Source organism: Aythya ferina (assembly GCF_964211825.1).
Source record: "Aythya ferina genome assembly, chromosome: 26".
NCBI lineage: Eukaryota > Metazoa > Chordata > Aves > Anseriformes > Anatidae > Aythya > Aythya ferina.
Window position 1 is genome coordinate 1884805 of NC_140324.1, and position 18109 is coordinate 1902913.

At 55.8% G+C, this 18109-nt stretch overlaps 2 protein-coding genes across 32 annotated transcripts in view; both read left to right on the plus strand.

The window, feature by feature from the left end:
- TCF3 (transcription factor 3) overlaps positions 1–11280 on the plus strand; it is a 72315-nt gene extending 61035 nt beyond the window's left edge. For 14 of the 31 annotated variants that reach the window (XM_084498562.1, XM_084498584.1, XM_084498564.1 and 11 more), the window contains 3 exons: positions 713–951; positions 4500–4644; positions 5378–11280. In XM_084498562.1, coding sequence (XP_084354688.1) covers positions 713–951; positions 4500–4642 — 382 coding nt within the window. In that variant the 3' untranslated portion in view covers positions 4643–4644; positions 5378–11280. Of the gene's footprint in view, positions 1–712; positions 952–3737; positions 3965–4499; positions 4645–5377 lie in introns of all 31 variants that reach the window. The other 17 variants (XM_084498587.1, XM_084498591.1, XM_084498569.1 and 14 more) reach the window with 2 other exon arrangements.
- A 3570-nt stretch (positions 11281–14850) lies between these two features.
- UQCR11 (ubiquinol-cytochrome c reductase, complex III subunit XI) lies at positions 14851–17972 on the plus strand. Its single transcript, XM_084498596.1, has 3 exons — positions 14851–14951; positions 16181–16315; positions 17708–17972. The coding sequence occupies exons 1-2, from the start codon at positions 14902–14904 to the stop codon at positions 16299–16301; spliced, it is 171 nt and encodes a 56-aa protein (XP_084354722.1). The 5' UTR covers positions 14851–14901; the 3' UTR covers positions 16302–16315; positions 17708–17972.
- Positions 17973–18109: the final 137 nt, after the last annotated feature.

An 18109-nucleotide genomic window follows, 5' to 3' on the forward strand; every position in this document is an offset into this window, starting at 1 on the left:
GCCCCCATCCCCATGGCCGGAGGCTTTGTGCCTTGTCCGCGCAAGCTGCGCCCGCCTGGGTGCTCGCTGGGGGCATCACGGCTGTGCTCAGGCAGGAAGGGGCGCTCAGCATCCCTGGCCGGAGGCTGGGGGAGTTTTCAGCCTCTTCCCTGCTTCAGTTTGGCTCTGCTGTCTGCCTCGGGGCTCCTCAACCCCTGTTGCATCCAGCCAGACACGTGGCAGCGGATCAGGTGGAGTCCTTCCAGCGTGCTGGCTTGTCCGCAGCCTCGCCATCGGCTCGGGGACCTCGGCAGGGCGATGCTGCCCAGAGGGGCAGTGCCGGCCCCGCTCCTGCCAGGCAGCAGCCGCCTCCTGCCCCAGAGGCAGGTGCTGCCCGTCCCCGAAATTGTAGCTGGGGACACCAGTGTCAGCCCTGAATGCCTTCTCCGGGCCACTGCACAACCTCCCAGCGACAAACTCAGGCCTTAATTGCATTGTTGTGGTTTCTTTATTTGCTTTGTATTCAAAAAAAAAAAAATGCAGGGGGGAGGGGATGGAAGAAGAAGAGTCTTAATTGCTTCTCTCCAAAGTCACCGCATGTCCCCGTGTCCCAGCGGGGGCACGCGGGGCGCAGCGTCTCGGTGCCCGATGTGTGTTTCTTTTCTGTGAGTTGACCAGTGCTGAGAGTGCACGCGAGGAATGTCCCTGTCTCGTTCTTATTTTAAACCATTAGTCAAGATGAGGATGAGGAGGACGATCTTCTTCCCCCAGAGCAAAAAGCCGAGAGAGAGAGAGAAAGGAGGGTCGCCAATAATGCCCGTGAGCGCCTGCGGGTCCGTGACATCAACGAGGCCTTTAAAGAGCTCGGACGCATGTGCCAACTCCACCTAAACAGCGAAAAACCGCAGACCAAACTGCTAATCCTACACCAGGCCGTATCAGTCATACTGAACCTGGAGCAACAAGTTAGAGGTCAGTGAGGGTCCCGGAGTGGTGATATTTTACGTATCTGATCGGCACGGGGCTGTCTGTCTGTCTGTCTCCTGTGACATGTGCTGTGGTGCCTTGCACTCTCTCTCTGCCCTGTGGCCTTGGATTCCCAAGGCTGTTGATGTCCTTTTTTTTTTTTTTTCTTTTTTTTTTTCTTTTTTTTGTCCTTTTTTTTTTAATTTTTTTTTTTGCAACCCTGCTGTTCTCTCTTTTGTTCCCCCCTGCCATCGCGTGTGCTGCATGCTGGTCCCCGAGGGGGAACCTGCGCCCGCCAGCCCCGGCGGCTGTCCCCGCTTTCCTGCAGCCAGCCGCTTTGCTCAGCTGCTTGGCCAGCAAAAAAAACAAACACCCAAACAAACAAACAGCAAATCTTTGAGAGGACCTGAAACCTCTCCAAGGGCAGCTCCAAGCCCAGTGCCCGTCCCTCCCCATGGCTGCTTGGGAGGTGCCTCCTTCCTCCCCGGCACAGCGCTGGGGAGCGCAGGCACCGCATGAGGGGTTGGCATGGCTGAGCCCAGGACCGGGCAGCCCTCGCCGCCTCTCAGAACCGCTGTCCCTCACGAGCCGGGAGCTCTGCGTGTCCATAGCAGGGCCCGGAGCCAGCAGTGGCCATGTGCGGGCTCTCCCCCTCGCCGGGGCAGGCTCGCTCCTTCCCCACGCGTGTGCGCCCGGAGGGGAGGCGCAGGGCTCGCAGGGCTCAGCTTCTCGCTCCGGAGACTTTGCTGCTTTGTTCCCGCAACCCGCAGTGCATGCTCCTGCCTCCCAGAGCCGGGCAGGTTAACCCCCTTTCTCTCTGCAGAGGCTGTTGTAACACGAATCCGTGGTTTGTGCCTGGCTGTGCTCCTCTCTGCTGGCCTCTGCTGTTGCATTGATGTTGGAGTCCTTTGTGCCTCTCTTCAGTTTGTAATTTTTTGCCTTTCATAACGTATATTTTTTCCTGTCTCTTTTTTAATTTCCCCTTCCTTTTTATTTTTTTTTATTTCGAGTTTTTTTTTTTTTTGGTTCTGTTCTTTCCGATCTCCTACAGACAGTCCCCAGCCGTGACCTCTCGGTGGTCCCACTCTCTACCTTGTACTTGCTGCTTGCGGATGGAGACAGGAGCCGAGGGGTGGCGTGGGGCCGGGTTAGACAGAGTTGGCACCGTGGTCACTTTGGTCTCCCACGCTTGTCCCTTTTTAAACCCTTCTTGGACGCAGCTGGGGAAGCAAGCCAAGCCCCGTGTGCTGCTGTCGGCAGACTTTAGAGCAGGCAGCTAGGGTCTCACTTCTCCAGCGGTTTTGGTCTCCAGGCTGCTCTGCAGGAGAGAAGCCGACCCCACATCCCCTCCTGCGGGGCTGCAGTGGGGCCATGGGGCCCCCGTGTGCCCAGCCAGGGCTGCTGGGGTCTTTGTGCCGCGATCAGCGGCTAACAGGGCAGGAAGGGGAAGGAGATCAGGGAGGTGTTACAGGAGCCAGGCAGGCAGGTGCCACAAATTGGCTGAGGAGCCGCACATCCTTACAGCCCTGAGGACACCGCACGGCCCCACAAACAGCAGCACTTGCTGGTGGCGGGGACAGGGCTCCATCCCGCTCGGCTGCGGTGTGCAAGGCACTGAGGAGCTGCAGCACTGCCAGGAGCCACAGCCACCAGCGTTAGCTGGGAGGAATGAGCCCTGTCACTGCCAGGCTCCACTCCCCAGCTGCAGCATCCCCAGGCGCTGAAGAGAGGCAGGGACAGTGGCAGGGACAGCAGCAGCCCCCAGCCCCATGCAGGCAAGAGCTCATCCGGGGAGCCCTCGCTTCCCCTCCACGTGGTCAGGCGCAGCCCGGGGGCTCTCCAGACCCCCGAGCAGACCCAGGAAGGCTCTGCCTCTGCCACCCACCTTAGGTGGGGGCTTGTCCCCACGTGGCTCCCCTGGAGCCGAAGGCCATGGTCTGCCCTGGTGTGAGGTCTCACCCGAGGAAGGTGTCTTTCCTGCAAGAATTTTTGCTCTGGGGGAGAAGGTCGTCTGTACAGCAAATTGGGGGCTCGGAGGGGACGGGCTGCGGGCGAGGCCACGGTTGAAGATGCTGCCAGCACGGTGCTGCCTTCCCCACCCACCGGCCTGTTTGGGGCACCCCCAGGATGCCACCAGTGGTGGAAGCTCTCCTGAGCTCCCAAACCTGCCTTGAAAAGAAAATTCACCCCTTCCAGGCTGATTTTGGGGCTGGATTTTGGCCCCGTGGAAAGACCTTGGTTCAGTGTCTGCATCCGACACTGACTTCCAGCAGCAGCCGGGGGCACTCAGCTCCCACCCCAGTGCTGCCCCCACCCATAAGAGGGTGCTGGGCCCCGCTGCCCCGCGCTGCTGGGGCACAAATGCCTTCACTGGGAGGGACTGCAGCTCTGGTTTCTGAAGGAAACTGCAAAGAAGAATTTGGTTTCTGCCAACAAGTCTTTGGCTTGGGGGATAAACCCAATGTTTTTGGCTGGGACACCCCCCACGCCTCCCAAACTTTGGAAAACAAGCAGAATGGTGAAATTTTGCAGGGGGGGGAAGCTGTCGGTGCTGCTGCTGCATCCGCAGCCCCCCAGCCCCGCGCTGGCAGCACCTTCCCGCGGCTCGCAGGGGTGGCCGATGGCCCGAGTGGCCTGGGCCGCCCCAGAACGCACCCGGGGCGAATTGGCACCCAGAGGGAGGCCGCTTGGGCCGTTGGCAGCGGACACCAGAAGCACTACCAGCACGGCAACGTCTAGCCCCCCTCCTGGTACCACCCCCCTGACTAACCCCTGTGGTGCTATGAACCCAGCAGTACAGACGAGGCCTTGTCACTGGAGGACAAAGATCTGAGGGACCGGGAGAGGAGAATGGCCAATAACGCCAGGGAGAGGGTGCGCGTGCGGGACATTAACGAGGCCTTTAAGGAACTGGGACGCATGTGTCAGATGCACTTAAAAACGGACAAAGCACAGACCAAACTGATCATCCTACAGCAAGCGGTGCAGGTCATTCTGGGCCTGGAGCAGCAAGTACGAGGTATGGTAACAGCTGGCAGGTGCATTTCGGGGCCTCTCCCCCCACGGCTCTGCGTGCGCGTGCGGCTCTGTGCGGCTCCTGCTTCCTTCTGTGTCTGCCTCGGGTGCGCCGCGCCGCCGGCTGAGCTCTCCAAAGCCACGGCCCCGGGGTGGATTTGGAGCCTCTCTGTCCCTTTTCCTGTCGTGCTTAATGGGAATTTGGCACATGGATCCCATTAAGCAGCTTTGGAAAACTCAGTCTTCGGCTCCGTTAGCTGGCTGGGGCACGTGGGGGTTTCTGAAAGCAAGCACACGTTTCCGTTGGCACGGTGGCTCGGCCGGGCACGGGGTTTTGCTCTAGCAGGGTCCGGCCACGTTACTGCAGCCACTGCTGGGAGCAGCAGGCAGAGAGCAGCTCTCACCGAGCTCGTTTCCTCGCATGTCCCGTGCGTCTGTCCCAGGACTCTGTCCTCTCGCTTTCGGATGCTGCTGCTGTGCACGATGCTGTTGCCCAGACTGAGGTTGCTTCCTTTCCTCCCTTGCTGTTTTTGGCATAGAGCGCAATCTGAACCCTAAAGCAGCCTGCTTGAAACGTCGGGAAGAGGAGAAAGTGTCCGGAGTGGTAGGAGATCCCCAGATGACGCTTTCAGCTTCACATCCTGGTCTAGGAGATGGTCACAACCCTGTTGGACACATGTAAAGGTATTGTTCCCTGCCCCGTGATCCCAGCCAGGTCCAGACGTGTGCTGCTCCTCTTCAGCAGCTCAGCACCCCTTGTTGGGCTGCAGCCGGCATCCTCCTTAATTTACCTCTGGGGGATGAGCCAGACGTGTGTGCCGTTTGCTCGTCCATGCACACCCAAAGCCTCTGCCCGAGGAGAGGCACCGTCCCATAGCTGGCACAGGGGGTTTGGGCACTCTCGCCACCCCGAGCAAGCTCAGCTCTGCGCTGCACTTCCCAGCCCTGCCCCAGTTGGCTACTGGAAACCAGAGACTGCTGGTGGTCCCACAGGAGGGAGAGGGCAGGTCCCAGAAACGCTGGGGAAAGCAGAGAAAGTGAAAATCCCAAGCAAGGCTGTGGCATGCGCAGGTCCTGCTGGGCTGTCCCTGGTTTTAGTCTGAGCAGTACAGGGGTGCTGATGTGGGGTTGAACACGTCCAGGAGAGATGGGGCAGGGCTAAGCCAGCAGCCTGCAGTCCCCCTGTAGTGGCCCCACATCCCCTGGGGGCATGGTGCTGCTGTGCAAAACCAAAAATAATGTTTAAAAAGTCAAAAGCTGGCAGCCCAGCAAAACAGCAAGCTCATGTCTCAGCTCTGCTCAGCCACGTCAGGCCCTCGGGGCTGACTTCTGCAGAGATGAGGCTGCGGTACAGTGGCCCTGTTTTATTCTCACTCGGGTTTTTCTCATTTGTGGCTTTTGCTTGTTTTGTTTGTAGATCTTTTTGTTCCTCTGGATACAGAGATCTGTAGGAAGAAAACCCTCGGTGTGACCTGCAACCTTCTCGTACCATAAACTTTAGTACTGCTAATACTGACACACGTGGACGGATCCTGGCATGACGTAAGGGGTGGAAAAACACTTTTGTCAAAAACAAAACAAAAACAAAAAAATTGCCTTAAGTATAAAGTGCGGAACAGTCAATACATATCACTCAGTTAGGAGGGGGTGGCGTGTTCTCTTGGCTTGTTCACAAGCAGCCAGCAGCAAAATTGTGCCTAAGCTTAATATTTCTTTTTTAAAAAAAAAGAACATTAGTTATGAGATTTTTTATGTAGAACAAATAGCAATGCCTTTTGTTTTTTTTAGCTTCTTTTGCATATGTTTTGTAAGCGACGAAAAGAATTTTTTTTTGTATAAAAAAATGTCTTGTACCCCATGCTTTTCTGCTGCTGTTTCTATAGTTAACGTTGCATCTTTAGGATCAACCAGAATATTAAAATTGTATTAAGAGAGACTGGATATAAAGAGGAATTCTCAGATTCGGCTCTGAAAGCCACTAAAAGCGAATGTAGCCACAGCGAGGAGATGTTCTTCCTTGCCTGGCTTGTACCTTCCATTATAAAAAAAAAAAAAAAAAAAGAAAAAAAAACAAACAAACAAACTCGTGCTGAATTCACCATCTCTTTGCTTTGGCCACTTCTGATTTGGGAAAAGGAAGTTAAACAGCAAAGCAAGTTGCAGCAGCATCCTCTGCAGTGCTCCAGCTCCTCCCGGGAGGAGACCGAGGTCCATCACAGCTCCCTGCAGGGTTCGCGTTCCTCCTGGAGGCTGCTGGCGGCTGCATCCTGCCCCTGGAGCACCATGGCAGGGAGGACGAGCTGCCAGGAGAGAGCAGGCACCAGGGGGTGGAAGAGAACCAAGGGACTGGTGCGCTTCCAAGGTAAGCCAAGAAGCAACGCGGGTGCAAGAGGAAGACCCAGGGTGGAGGAGAACGCCCTGTGCCCGTGCATCCGAGCAAACTCCTACTGTCAGAGGCGCTTCCAGGGGCTGTGCTGAACAAAGACGACCGAACAAAGCTGGAGGGACTGGGAAGAGGCAGAGGCAGGTGGAGCAAAGGCAGCAGCGGGGACCTTGCTCTGTCAGCGTCAGGGCAGATGGACGCACGGACACAGGAGCCGGAGGTGGTGGGAAGGGGAGCAGCCACTCCAGCCCTCGGCAAGCCATGGCTGCAGCAGGATCCCTGCCTCTGTGGCATCTCCGCGCTCTGGAGCTGTGACCACTGGAAGTGCAAGTGCTGCAGGCTCAGGAAGAGGGGTGGTTTCGCATCCCACCTTCACCCGCTGTCGTGACTCCAAAGCATCCACAGAGGTGAGCTCAGCTCAGCACGCCACCCTTCTTGCCACCGGGGACGCGTGGTGGCCGCTGTCGAGTGCTCCCGGCCTCCTGTCTCCATCTGGGAAGGAAGGGGAGCAGCAAGCACCCGTCCCACACGACAGGCTCCGGTAGCCGAGCTGTGCCAACGACCCCTTCACTCCGAGGCTCACCGGGGCCGCTGCAGATGGCTCCAGTGCACCCAGCAGGAGGAAGCCCCAGCACACGGCGGGGGCCCCACCAACACAGGAGCCAGCACAGGGAGCTCAGCAGGGCCACGATGGTGCTGAGCTGCAGCAGCCCAGCAGCAGTTGGCAACAGAACAGCGTCCACCGGGATTTTTTTGTTTCTTCCCTCTCCTTCCCCTTCTCCAGAATCACTTCCGAAGTGTTTTGTGCCCGGATCTTCCCAGCAGACGGGGTCAGCACCCCAGGGCAAGGTGAAGCCCCGGCTCGGCAGTGCCTCCGATGCCCAGGGCCGGCTGCTGCCTGGCTCTGCCTGGCGGGGCCGGGCTGAGCGGGACAGTCGGGGGGTGCAGGGCTGGCCGGGGACACGTGGGGACAGCGAGCACAGCTGGAGCTCCAGCAGCAGGGCCCATCCCTCTCCTCTTTGCTTCTCTGGCCTGTGTTTCTCGGGGAGCTGCATTGCTTCAGCTTAGAGAAAGGGAAGGGCTGGTGAACAGGATTAGGTCTCCTGCAGCATTTCCTTGGTGTAACCTGGTGCTCTTTTTTTGTAGCCATGCTTTGTGCTCTAACAAAACGTGTTGGAAACACTCAGGACATCGCTCGTCTCCCCGCAGGCATCCCAGACAGGAGCCGGGTGCGGTTGCTGGAGCAGGATGGGCCCCTCTCTCCCTGCTGGTCCAGCTGTAGCTCTTTTGGGTGCTCTTTTGGGGTAGGGAGTGGGGAGTCAGCTGCACTCGTTGTGTGGGGCTTTCTGCGGGCTCAGTGCGGCTGCCCCAGTACCGGGGGATGCAGCGATGTCCTAGCCTGGCAAGCTTGAAACCATACAAAAAGACTTTCAAGTGCTTCCCCGACATTTTGATTTAGCAACAAGAATTTGAGAAGGTGGTCGTGTGTACAGGTGGATTGAAAGAAAAGGTCCTGTAAAAAAAATAATGCAGAAACTGTCAGCAAAGAACGTGTGAAAATTTATGATTTGGTCAAAATTTCACTGAATGCTTCATCCCCTCTGAGTGCTGCCTGACACTGCGCAGGCCCAGGGGGCTCTGGCTGACACAACACCCCCAACCGCCAGGCATTCCCACAGAGAAGGGGCTTTCCATCCGTGTTTAGGTGGTTTCAATCTTTTGTTTGTAGCAAAACTGGCCAGCTTCCTTGGCAGGGCTTGGACAAAGGCGTGGCATTGAGTCCTGGAGCATAAACCCCACTGTGCCAGGGCTTGGGGAGGGTTTGGGTCCTCCGTTCTCCAGCAGGGAAGCACGAGGCAGGGGCCTGGCACTGCTGTGCCCAGGAGCTGCCTCTTTTACAGGAGTGTAGCAAGGAAAATTGACTGGATTGCCTGGTGTGCTGGGCTTGGAGTGAACGTGGTGCCTGTAACCTGCAGGGACAGTGGCTTTCCTAAAAACAATCATTAGCCAGGTGCTGTTCCCGAAGCACCATCCTGTTGCAATGAAGCTCTTCATGTGGAGTGGCCAGAGAACTCTGCTGCTGAACTCGGAGATCCCTTTTCTGCCCCTTTCTCTTCCCTGTCTATATCCCTCGTGTCGGTGGCCCTGCCCAGGGAGGTGCCGCGGGCAGGTGATGCGCTGCGAGGGGGACTCGGTGCTGTGCTTCCTCCCTCGGCCCTGCTTCCAGAGCCGAGCGTGCCGCCAGGTGCTGGGGAGTGCCTGGGATCTGCTTTGGTAACAGCAAAACTCGCAGACTTTTGTTCTTTATCCCTCTCTTCACCTTCACCTGCTTTTGCCCCAGAGCAAAACAGCTGCAGCCTCCCCGAGACCGCACCTCGATGGTCTCGTGGTGGCAGCCCCCGCCTGCTGCCAGCGCTCCCTGGGGAGCCCAATTCCAGCTCCTTAGGGAACCGCTCCCCTGCCTGTGACCCACCACCAGACCCATTCACAGCCGAGCCAACCTGCCTGGCTACCGTTCAGCTCCTGCTCTTTGCCAACATCTCCTCGGGCTCTCTGCCCCCTGCTTTTACATCTCGCTCTGGTTTCCTGAGGTGCTGTGCCGGCGGGAGGGGACAGGACCCGCGACGTCTGGGTCGCAGCCCGTGCCACCTCCTGCACCGAGCTCCAGCCTGGGTGTGAGGGATTCGGCTGTGTGTGGTGTGGGGACGTGCTCTGCCTGCACGCTGCTTGGTGCCCTGGTCTGTGCCTGGCAGTTGGGGTTTTTGCCCTCTCCAGCTGAGAAATGCAGAAGCGTGATGTGCGAGCTCCCCAGCCGTGACTTCGGCGGGCAGTCAGTGCGTTGGCGATGCGCCGGTTTCCTCGAGGTTTTGCACTTGCCGCCCGGTGGTGATTGAACAGGAAGGGCAGAAGCAGGCTGGGATTTCCCCAGGAGTCTGCAATTTCAGGTTCAGTGCAGAAGCTTCTCTCAGAGGTCCTTTGTGTCTCACGCACGCTGAAGCCAGCCGAGCCTCTGGGGCCTGGGCCCTGGCTGGGAGATTCACTGCTCCCTCCCCTCAGCCCGCAGAGGAGAGGGGGCCCTCAAGAAACAGGGGGCTTCCAACCCCCATCCCCCTTCCTCTCCATCCCTGATCTTTGCCTTCACGGGATGGCCGCCAACTGATGTCCCAGCAGAGCCCGTGGCCCTGCAGGCCCTGCTGTGTGCCGTGCTGGTGAATCGGGGCCAGCTCCAGGTGCAGCCAGCCCCCGGCCTGGGGCTTTACAAAGAGCTGGGGACGGGGAGGTGACACAGAGCTGGTGCTGGAGCTGGGCTGGGACAGGCAGCGAGCCCCAGACACGGGGCTGGCTGACCTGGAGCAAACCGTGGCTGCTGGATTCCCCCGTTCCTGCTTAACACCAGCAATAGCAAGACCTGTTCTCGGCACCACAAGCTTGCACGAGGACTTTGCCCTGTGAAATCCTATGCAACCCCCTCTCCTCCCTCCCAGGGCTCTGCAGGTCCCAGCCCAGCCCCTTCTCTCCGCTCTCGTCCGTGACTGCTGAGCCCCTGCTCCCTGCTGCTCTCAGGGTCCAGCTTCATTTCTAGCAGCTCCAAAACCATTTTCAGGCCGGTGCCCCAGAACCAGGGGGGTGGACGAGTGATGAGAGCACAGGAACACCCCCCCAACTCGTGCTGTGGGAGCTGAGCGCTGAATTGTAGGGGCAGGGCCTGTCCTGGGTCTCTTCCACGCACGCTTCACCCTCCCGTGCCTTCTGCTCGCTGCTCAGCAGCTCGCTGCCAGCATCCTTCATCTCGCCCCCTCTTCCCCAGCACCTCTGCATGGAGCAGCTGCGTCCCACCTCCTTGCTGGGCTGGGCTCCCTTCATCCACCTCTAGCCCCGAGGTGGCTCCAGCCCATCCGCTGGGCTAGGAGGATTTGGGAGATGGCTGCTGCAGCGCGTCTGGGATCCCTTCTGCTAAAACTTGTGTTCCCGTCCTGTGTACCCCCCCTGGGGGTGAGAGGCAGCCCCGCCGTGGGGCTCCGTGCCAGTATTGCCATTCCCCTGCTGTACACCTCCTGCTCCTCGAGCTTTGCCATCCCTGCTGTGGGCACTGCGCGGTTGCACCGGGCACTGGGGGGGAGCAGAGCTTGTGCTGTAAAACGGTGGGGGCCTGGGTGCCGAGGCCAAATCACTTGAAACCCACCAGCGTCTGAGCAGACCTCGTAACGCGGGGGCTCGCGGAGGGATAGGGCCGTGGGAGGCCGTGGGCTCCCCTGCCGGGGTGTAGGAGCTGTGGGAGGGGAAGGAGGCACCCGGGGAGGCCGAGCGGGGACGGCCTCGCGGTGTGTGGGGAAGGAACCAATTTCTAAGGAGCCCTCTGAGAAAAAGAAGCATCACTCGGTTGCTCTTCATATATATTTTTGTAGGAGGGGGGGGTGGGAGAGCAGACGGGAGATGCCTGCGGAAGTTGTTTATTTTTAACCCCGTAGAAAGTTTTGAGTTGGTTTTGGTTTTTTGGCCTTTAAAAAAAATAATAAAAAATTGGTCCTTGCTTTTGATGTTTATGCTGCCTACCTGTAAATCCAGATGTACTTAAGTGGCTGAAATCCTTGTTCTTAAATCAGATACACATTATAGTTTTGAACTATATATATAGTAAATATATATATATATATGCCTAACCCAGCAAAAATAAAAAAATAGAAAAATAAAGTATTTGGGGGTGGGGAAATGCGTTGTTCTCTGAAATGAATCACAATTGGGGGATTAAATTGTGTTTCTGAGTGCCTCAAGATAAGAATTGTTTTCATTTTTTTAAATAATTTTATACAAGTGTCAAAACAGCTGGCTGGATTATTTGGAATTTTTAAATAATCCTAACTTTTTTAAAGTAGATTTTGAGAACTGTCCTGTATATAACAGTAATGTAGCAATAAATGTGACATTTTATAACAATATTACCTTTTTTCCCCATATCTGTCTTTCAGATGTTGTATACCTATGAATGAAAAGTTGTAATAAAGGTTTTACCTTGTAAAAAAAAAAAAAAAAAAAAAAAAAAAAAAAGAGAGAGAAAGAAGGAAAAGACGAGCCACAGCAGGTTCCCAGGTGCTGTCCCCTCGCTCTCTGTTCCTCCTGCCCACCGTGGGGCAGCCTGAGCTGCTGCTGGCCCCAGGGGGCTTTCGCAGACCTGGGGTCTCTGGCACAGCTTCTCCCTCGGCCGTGCCATGGTCAAAGAGGTCCTGGGCCTCCTCCCTGGGGCGCTGCTGCTTCCCTGCCTCTGCCCTGCCTGGGGAGCACCCAGCGAGGTCGGTGCAAGCAGGCACTTGGGATAAATGTGGCCAGCCCCTGCCAGGAGCCCAGCACAGCCTGGGGAGGGGGGAGATGACCTGGCAGAGGGGTTGGGAGGGCTTAAAGCCAGCAGGAGTGGGCTGGAGCCAGTCGCAGCAGGAGGTCGCCCAGCCTCACGAGTGCATCGCAGTGGTGAGGCAGTGCCCTGGCCAAGCTGCATCAGGCGTGATGGTTGGTCTCGCTCCATCACCTTCTGCATCTGCAGCCCACCGCTGCGCTGCCTGGCTGGGCTCTCCCTTCCCTGGTCCCCCAGCCCTCACTGGGCAGCTCCCCCGTGCATTGCCCCTCTGATCAACGGGCATTTCCCCCAGCTCGTCACCGCATTAACCCGTGTGGTTTCAGTGGTTGGGTCAGCCCCCTGCTGCCAGCTTGCTGATCACATCGGGCTACTTCAGGGGGAAACGGAGCCGTGGCAGCTGCAGCCAGGAGCAGCGAGCCCCAGCGGACCCTCTCTGAGGCCCTGGTGTTGTGATGCTGCCTGACAGCAGCTCCTTCCTCAAGCTTGCTGCTGGCATTTCTGCTGCGCTGCTCCTGCCCAGGGCTTGTCCACACAGCGCCATGAAGGAAAAACTGGCCAAATTAACTAAGCAGTGACTCTTGCAGTAATTAGTTAAATGTCATTAAGCCCTGTCTCCCTTCTCTCAGCAGTAAGCAAGCTCTCTTTGAGGTAGTGCATTGCTCTTCTCAAGCCACAGTGAGTGAATCAAATGACTGTCCTTTCAATTCAGCATCTCCTTGTCCCAGCTGATACGCTTCGCCTCGTCCTCTTTGCCTTCACTGCCTCCTCACAGGGGTTGGCTTTTCCCTGCGTTGTTCCTCGCTTGCTCGGCCCTGTGAGCTGCATGGCCATGTGCCCAGCCTACTTGCTTTCCTCCCTAGAGCTGGCTAAGTGCTAGGGCAGGTCCACAGAAGCCAAACTGCTTCAGGACACCAAATACTTTGGTTATCAAGAAATTTGAGATGCGATCTGCCAGGCCAGGGAGCGAAGAGCACTCCCAAGGTGAGGATGGAGCCGTCTACCCCTATCGGTACAAGGAAGAGTGAGGACTGAGAAACCAAGGTTGTACCAAATCTAGAAGTGGGAGAAAAGTGTGCCTGGGAGAAAGGCTGCAGCTTGGAAGACAGACACTCAGAGATGGCACCAGGCGGAACTTAAAGCAGGCAAGCGCCTGGGCTGGGAGCTGAGGGCAGGAGCAACGCAGGAGGTGCTGCAGAGTGGTCAAGAGCAAATAGTTCACTCCAGGCTTCACTGTGGTGTACCTAAGGCAGCTCTGGGCAACCAGGCTTGCTGCCCTCTCTCCTGCTTCCAAAACTAAAGGGACAGCTGTGCCACAGAAGACAGCCATGGAAGAAAGTGTCCCTCCCTCACCTTGGTGGCCTCTTACAGCTAGGAGGTAGGCTTCAGCTCCCTGCTGCAGTCTGAGCCATGTTCTCCTCCCAGCAGCCAAAATGAGTTTCTGCAAGGAATGAGCAAGCATGGTGTCACTGTGGTGTCCAGAGCAGCCAGCAGATCCCCTTGTGCAGCACTTGAACTGTAGATGACAGTAAAATACGCTGGAAGAAGATAATATTGCTGTTGGTTTAACCAGGAAATTGGTAGTATTATTGTGTCTTTCAGTGTCTGCCTGGACTGTGGAAAAGCAGGAGGAAATGCCCTCAGAATTGCCTTGAAAGCCCCAGGGCTTTTCTGAAGATACACGTTGAGATGTTTTTCATTGCTTCTAAAGTTTGGAGTTATTTTGCTTTTTTTTTTTTTTTTTTTTTTTTTTTTTTTTTTTTGGTCATCTAGGAAACTCCCATTGCAAATTGAAAGCCGAGACTGTCCTGCATTTGCATGACTTCAAGACACAGTTGAAATGTCATTAAAAAAGCCAAACCTGTGCAGAGCCTGCCCACCAGGCTCACTCCCCCTCCATACCCACAGTGGCGGTGGCAAAGGCACCAGTTTCCTGCAGGAACACACGCCGTGCGGCACTGTCTGACTTCCTCATGCACCAGCTGGTGCGTGGGCAACGGAGAAAAAACTCACAGAAATGAACCCAAAAGCCTGCACGGTTCAGTAACCTGCATCGCCCCGCTGGTATCTAGGCAGAGAAAAACTCAAACTGTCAAAATGTGGTGGTGAAGTTGATCATGCAAAGAGCTGATAAAATAGTTGTTCTGTGTCCTGGTGAGAAGGAAAAAAAAAAATACAGGCTGGATTTTTGCAAGAGATTCAGCTCTGTGGGTCTGGGCTCTGTGAAACTTGCACATGCAGCGCAGGGTGTGAAGGGAGGTGCAGGCTGCTGGCATCACTCCTGGACACTGGCGCTGATGGGGTTTGCAGCCCCAAGGCTGAGTCAGCCCAGCCACGGAGCTCAGGCAGATGAGAGCATCAGGCTCCAGCATCCCCCTGGACTTTCTGGGACCTGCAGATTAACAAGGAGCTGAGCTGGCTTTGGGGAGTCTGAGGAACTTTATGAAACCATTGGTGGATTTGGGGATGTTCTTAAAAAAAATCTGGCTCAAAACTCCCTCTCCTGAGTGACAGCAGCTAGGAGGGTTTGCAGAGGCACAGCCAGGCGCTGGAGAAACGGCTCTGGACAGATGCCAGCCTCCCCCAGCACCGAGTGCGAGAAGCTGAGCTGGGGACAGTCTGGGGACAGCACCGGATCCCCAGCAGTCACGTTCCTGCTCCAGCATGAGGACAGGGGGCTCACCCCACATCTCTGCCCTTGTCCAGGGGCAGAACCAGCCCCTCAGGGCTTGTGACCCCTCTCCCTTGGGGTGACAGGGACGGTCCCCTCAGGGCTCTCTGTTGTAGGGACGGGGACATCGGGGACATGCCCTGAGGGCTTGTGTCCCTTGCCCTGTGTGGGGTCAGGGCCAGTCCCTCCCAGTGTCACGGTCCCTGGGGGTGTTTTTGAGGCTGGACGTGGTGCTTGGGGACACAGCTCAGGGGGTGACAGCGGTGACAGGGGGACAGTTGGACCAGGTGATCCTGGAGGTGTTTTCCAACCCTAACGATGATTTATGGCTCTGGCCCCGTGTCCCCACCCTGCTGTGGGGCCAGGCCCCGTCCCCTCACCCCCCCCATGGGCACGGAGCCCCGTTGCCATGACAACACCGCCGCGCTCAGGCAGCGCCGCGGGCAGCCCCAGGCGGGGGGCCGGGGGCCGGGGGCCTTCCTCTGCGCGGCGCGGGGCGGCGGCGCATGCGCGGCGCGGGGGTGACTTTGAGGCGGCGCCATGTTGAGCAGGGTGCTGGGGCCGCGCTACGCCCAGCTGCTGCAGAACTGGTGAGGGCCGGGGGGGCTGGGGGGGGGGGGGGGGGGTTATGGGGTCTGGGAGGGGGGTTATGGGGTCCTGGGGGGCCGCAGCCGGCCCTCAGCTCCCCCTCTGGGCCCTGTTCTGCTCCCCTCAGGGAGCTTTGGGGCGCCCCCGCCCTGCTTGGGGCTGCTGCAGGAGCCGGGGGAGCCCTGAGGGGCGCTGGGGGTGCTCAGGGAGAGAGAAGGGTCCCGGGAGACCTGACAGCGGGCTTGCAGGAAAGCTGGGAGGGACTCCTTGTCGGGGGGGCAGTGACAGAACAATGAGTAATGGCTTTAAGACCCAGGTCCCTCAGCCTTTCCTCACAGAGGAGATGCTCCAGGTCCTGTATCATCTTTGTAGCCCTCTGCTGGTCTCTTTCCAGGAGATCCCTGTCTTTTTTTTGTACTGGGGAGCCCAGAACTGGAACTGGGAAAGCTGGGGAGGGGCTCTTTGTCGGGGGGGTGGGGGGGGAAGACAGTGACAGAACAAGGGGTAATGGCTTTAAGCTATAAGAGAGTAGGTTTAAATTCAGTATTAGGAGGAAATTCTTCCCTCTGAGGGCGGTGAGGCCCTGGCTGAGGCTGCCCCAAGGAGCTGTGGGTGCCCCATCCCTGGCAGTGCCCAAGGCCAGGCTGGATGGGGCTGGGGGCAGCCTGGGCTGCTGGGGGGGTTGTGCCCATGGCGGGGTGGGATGGGGTGGGCTTCGAGGTCCCTTCCAACCCAAACCACTCCATGGTTCTCTCTTGGTTCAGGTGGGGTTTGCAGCACTGAGAAGTGGTTGTTGGGGTTAGATTTTATCCTACCATGGTTTGACAGCCGTGTGTGTGGCCTGCGTGTTGTCCTGGCTGACCTCAGAGCGTTTCAGAGGTGCTTGCTGCAGCGCCTGAGGTTGCCAGTTCATGGTGAGGAAGGATGAGGTAGCCACAGGCAAGAATAAAGGAGAAATGAGCTGGAGAGTTAGGGTAATAAACCAGTCTGTGTTTTCTAAACTTAGTAGCACCTCTCTTAAATAAAAGCATATCGACCCTTTCCTGTAAAACATCTTGGTTATCTTGGAAACCAGCTCCTTTGTGCGTGGGATTCTCTCCAAATTTCTGTCAAGCTGCTTTCTTGATTGAAATGAGTTTCCTGGGTACCTCGGGGTGAGTGTCTGCCAGCCCTCTGACTGGAGGGTTGGTCGTTTACTTGTGTGTGTTGTGTGTCTGCCTCTCTTCTTTAGGACTCCCACCCTTTTCACGTGGGGTGGTGTAGCTGGTGCCGGTGTAATATGGATCACAGACTGGAAGCTCGTCCTTCAGTATGTGCCCTACATCGGTGGCAAGTATAAAACTGAAGACTAAGCTTCCCTCTAACGGTGAGTTTGGTTTGTGCACCTGGCAGCTTACGTAGTGGAGGTGTGTGGATGTGGCAGTTGGCGTGCCTTGTTTCTCCAGGGCACAACCAAATTGGTGGGCCAAAACAGCGCTGCTTAATCTGGTTATTCAGTGTTTATTGCTCTGTCTTGTCTTGTTTTGTGTTAGGGGCAGGGCTTCTCGGAGTGCCAAAGGATGAAGTATTACTAAGAGCATTATTCTCAAGTGATTATGTTGTAAGCAGTGGATTTTTCGTAATTTACTGAAATTCTTGATAAGCCAAATAAAGTCTTTTGTGGTCATTTGGAACTTCTGAGGGATCCACTTCTAATCTTAGCTAGAATGGCTTCAAGCTCAAGACTGGTTTTGCTGTCAGGCAAATTTGGATGCCTTTCCTTTCCATGGAGTTACTAAAAATAAGCTACGTGTTCTGTGCTGGTTACTATATACAAAAAATTCATTTGAAAATTGGCTTTCTCAAGGTGTTTTTTCCTCTCCCTTTCTAACTGCATATGAAATACACTGGTTTTTGTAAGACTGACCATTCATAAAGCTAGAGCAGCAATTACAGTACCTGCTGTTGGGCCTCTGAATACACACACATGTAGTAAGCAGGCTTAGAACTAGTTCATTCCTCGCTGCAGATATGAGTTATGAAGACTTTGCCTTACATTAAAAGGATGCTGACAAGAAGAGGCTGTCAGGAAGCTGTGTGCCCCTCTATATTTGCTGCTGCTTCTCGGAATAACTTACGTATAAATGTTGGTAAATGAAAGTGAGGGGCTTGCCTTCAAGCTACACAGAACTTCATAGAGAAACCAGTGCTTCTGTAAGGCTTCTTGCAGAGGTACCTGTTGGATTGTAGATGTTTTACTGTGTCTTCCCTGTTTTCAAAATGTGCGTCAAACAGGTTATTTATTCCTCAGCGTAACCAAAGGATGAAAGAAATTTTTCATGAAACTCAGCTGTGCTCGTAGTATCTCAGGTGACTGTGGAAGTTTGTGGAGAAGTCAGTGGAAAAGCTCTCAGGTGATGTAGGAACAATTAAATTAAGCAGAAAGGGCTTTCTGTACAGAACAACTGTCCTGGTCAGTAGTAGGTATGTGGATGCCTTCCCGAGCCCACAGCCTACATTCTCTCTCCTCACATAAGAGCACTGATGTGTCAGTGTGCACAAATCATCTGGAACACGCTCAGTGCTGTAGAGGAAGAGGATGCTTCTGTGGTGGCCTACAGTTCCTTCCAAAGAGACTTAAAAGCCTTCTGGTGTTTGTGTATCTGTAACAGAAATGTCTTGTGTGAATACTGGAGGGTTTGGAAACCTCTCTGTAATGCTGACTGCTGTAGCACGTTGCGGGACGCAGTGCTTAATGACTGCTTTGTGTTTATTGTAGGAAATGTATCGCTGGATTGAGTGTGTTGGAGCCATCCGTCCGCTGAGACCTGCTTTGAGGTGAACTTGAAATGCCTGGTACAGATTCTGCGGTGGGCTGTCACGTCCCGCTCTCTGCCATGAGCAGTTGTGGCCACTTGGTTGTGAGGGGGTTTTACTCCACGTACCAGCCTGCCTAGTGCTCTTCTCATCACTTCCACAGCTGGTCTTGGCCTAATGCAAGTAATTTGTAAAGCTGATGTACAAAATAAACCACGTGAATGATGTTTTGGTGGTGCTGTGATCTTCTTTGCCTGCGTTCTTTAAACCAGATCCCTGTTCTGGTTCTGTGTTGTGTCTTCAGCTTGTTTGAGTGTGTGTCCTAAGGAGTGTGCCACGTGTTTGCCTCCTTTCCTGTGCAGTT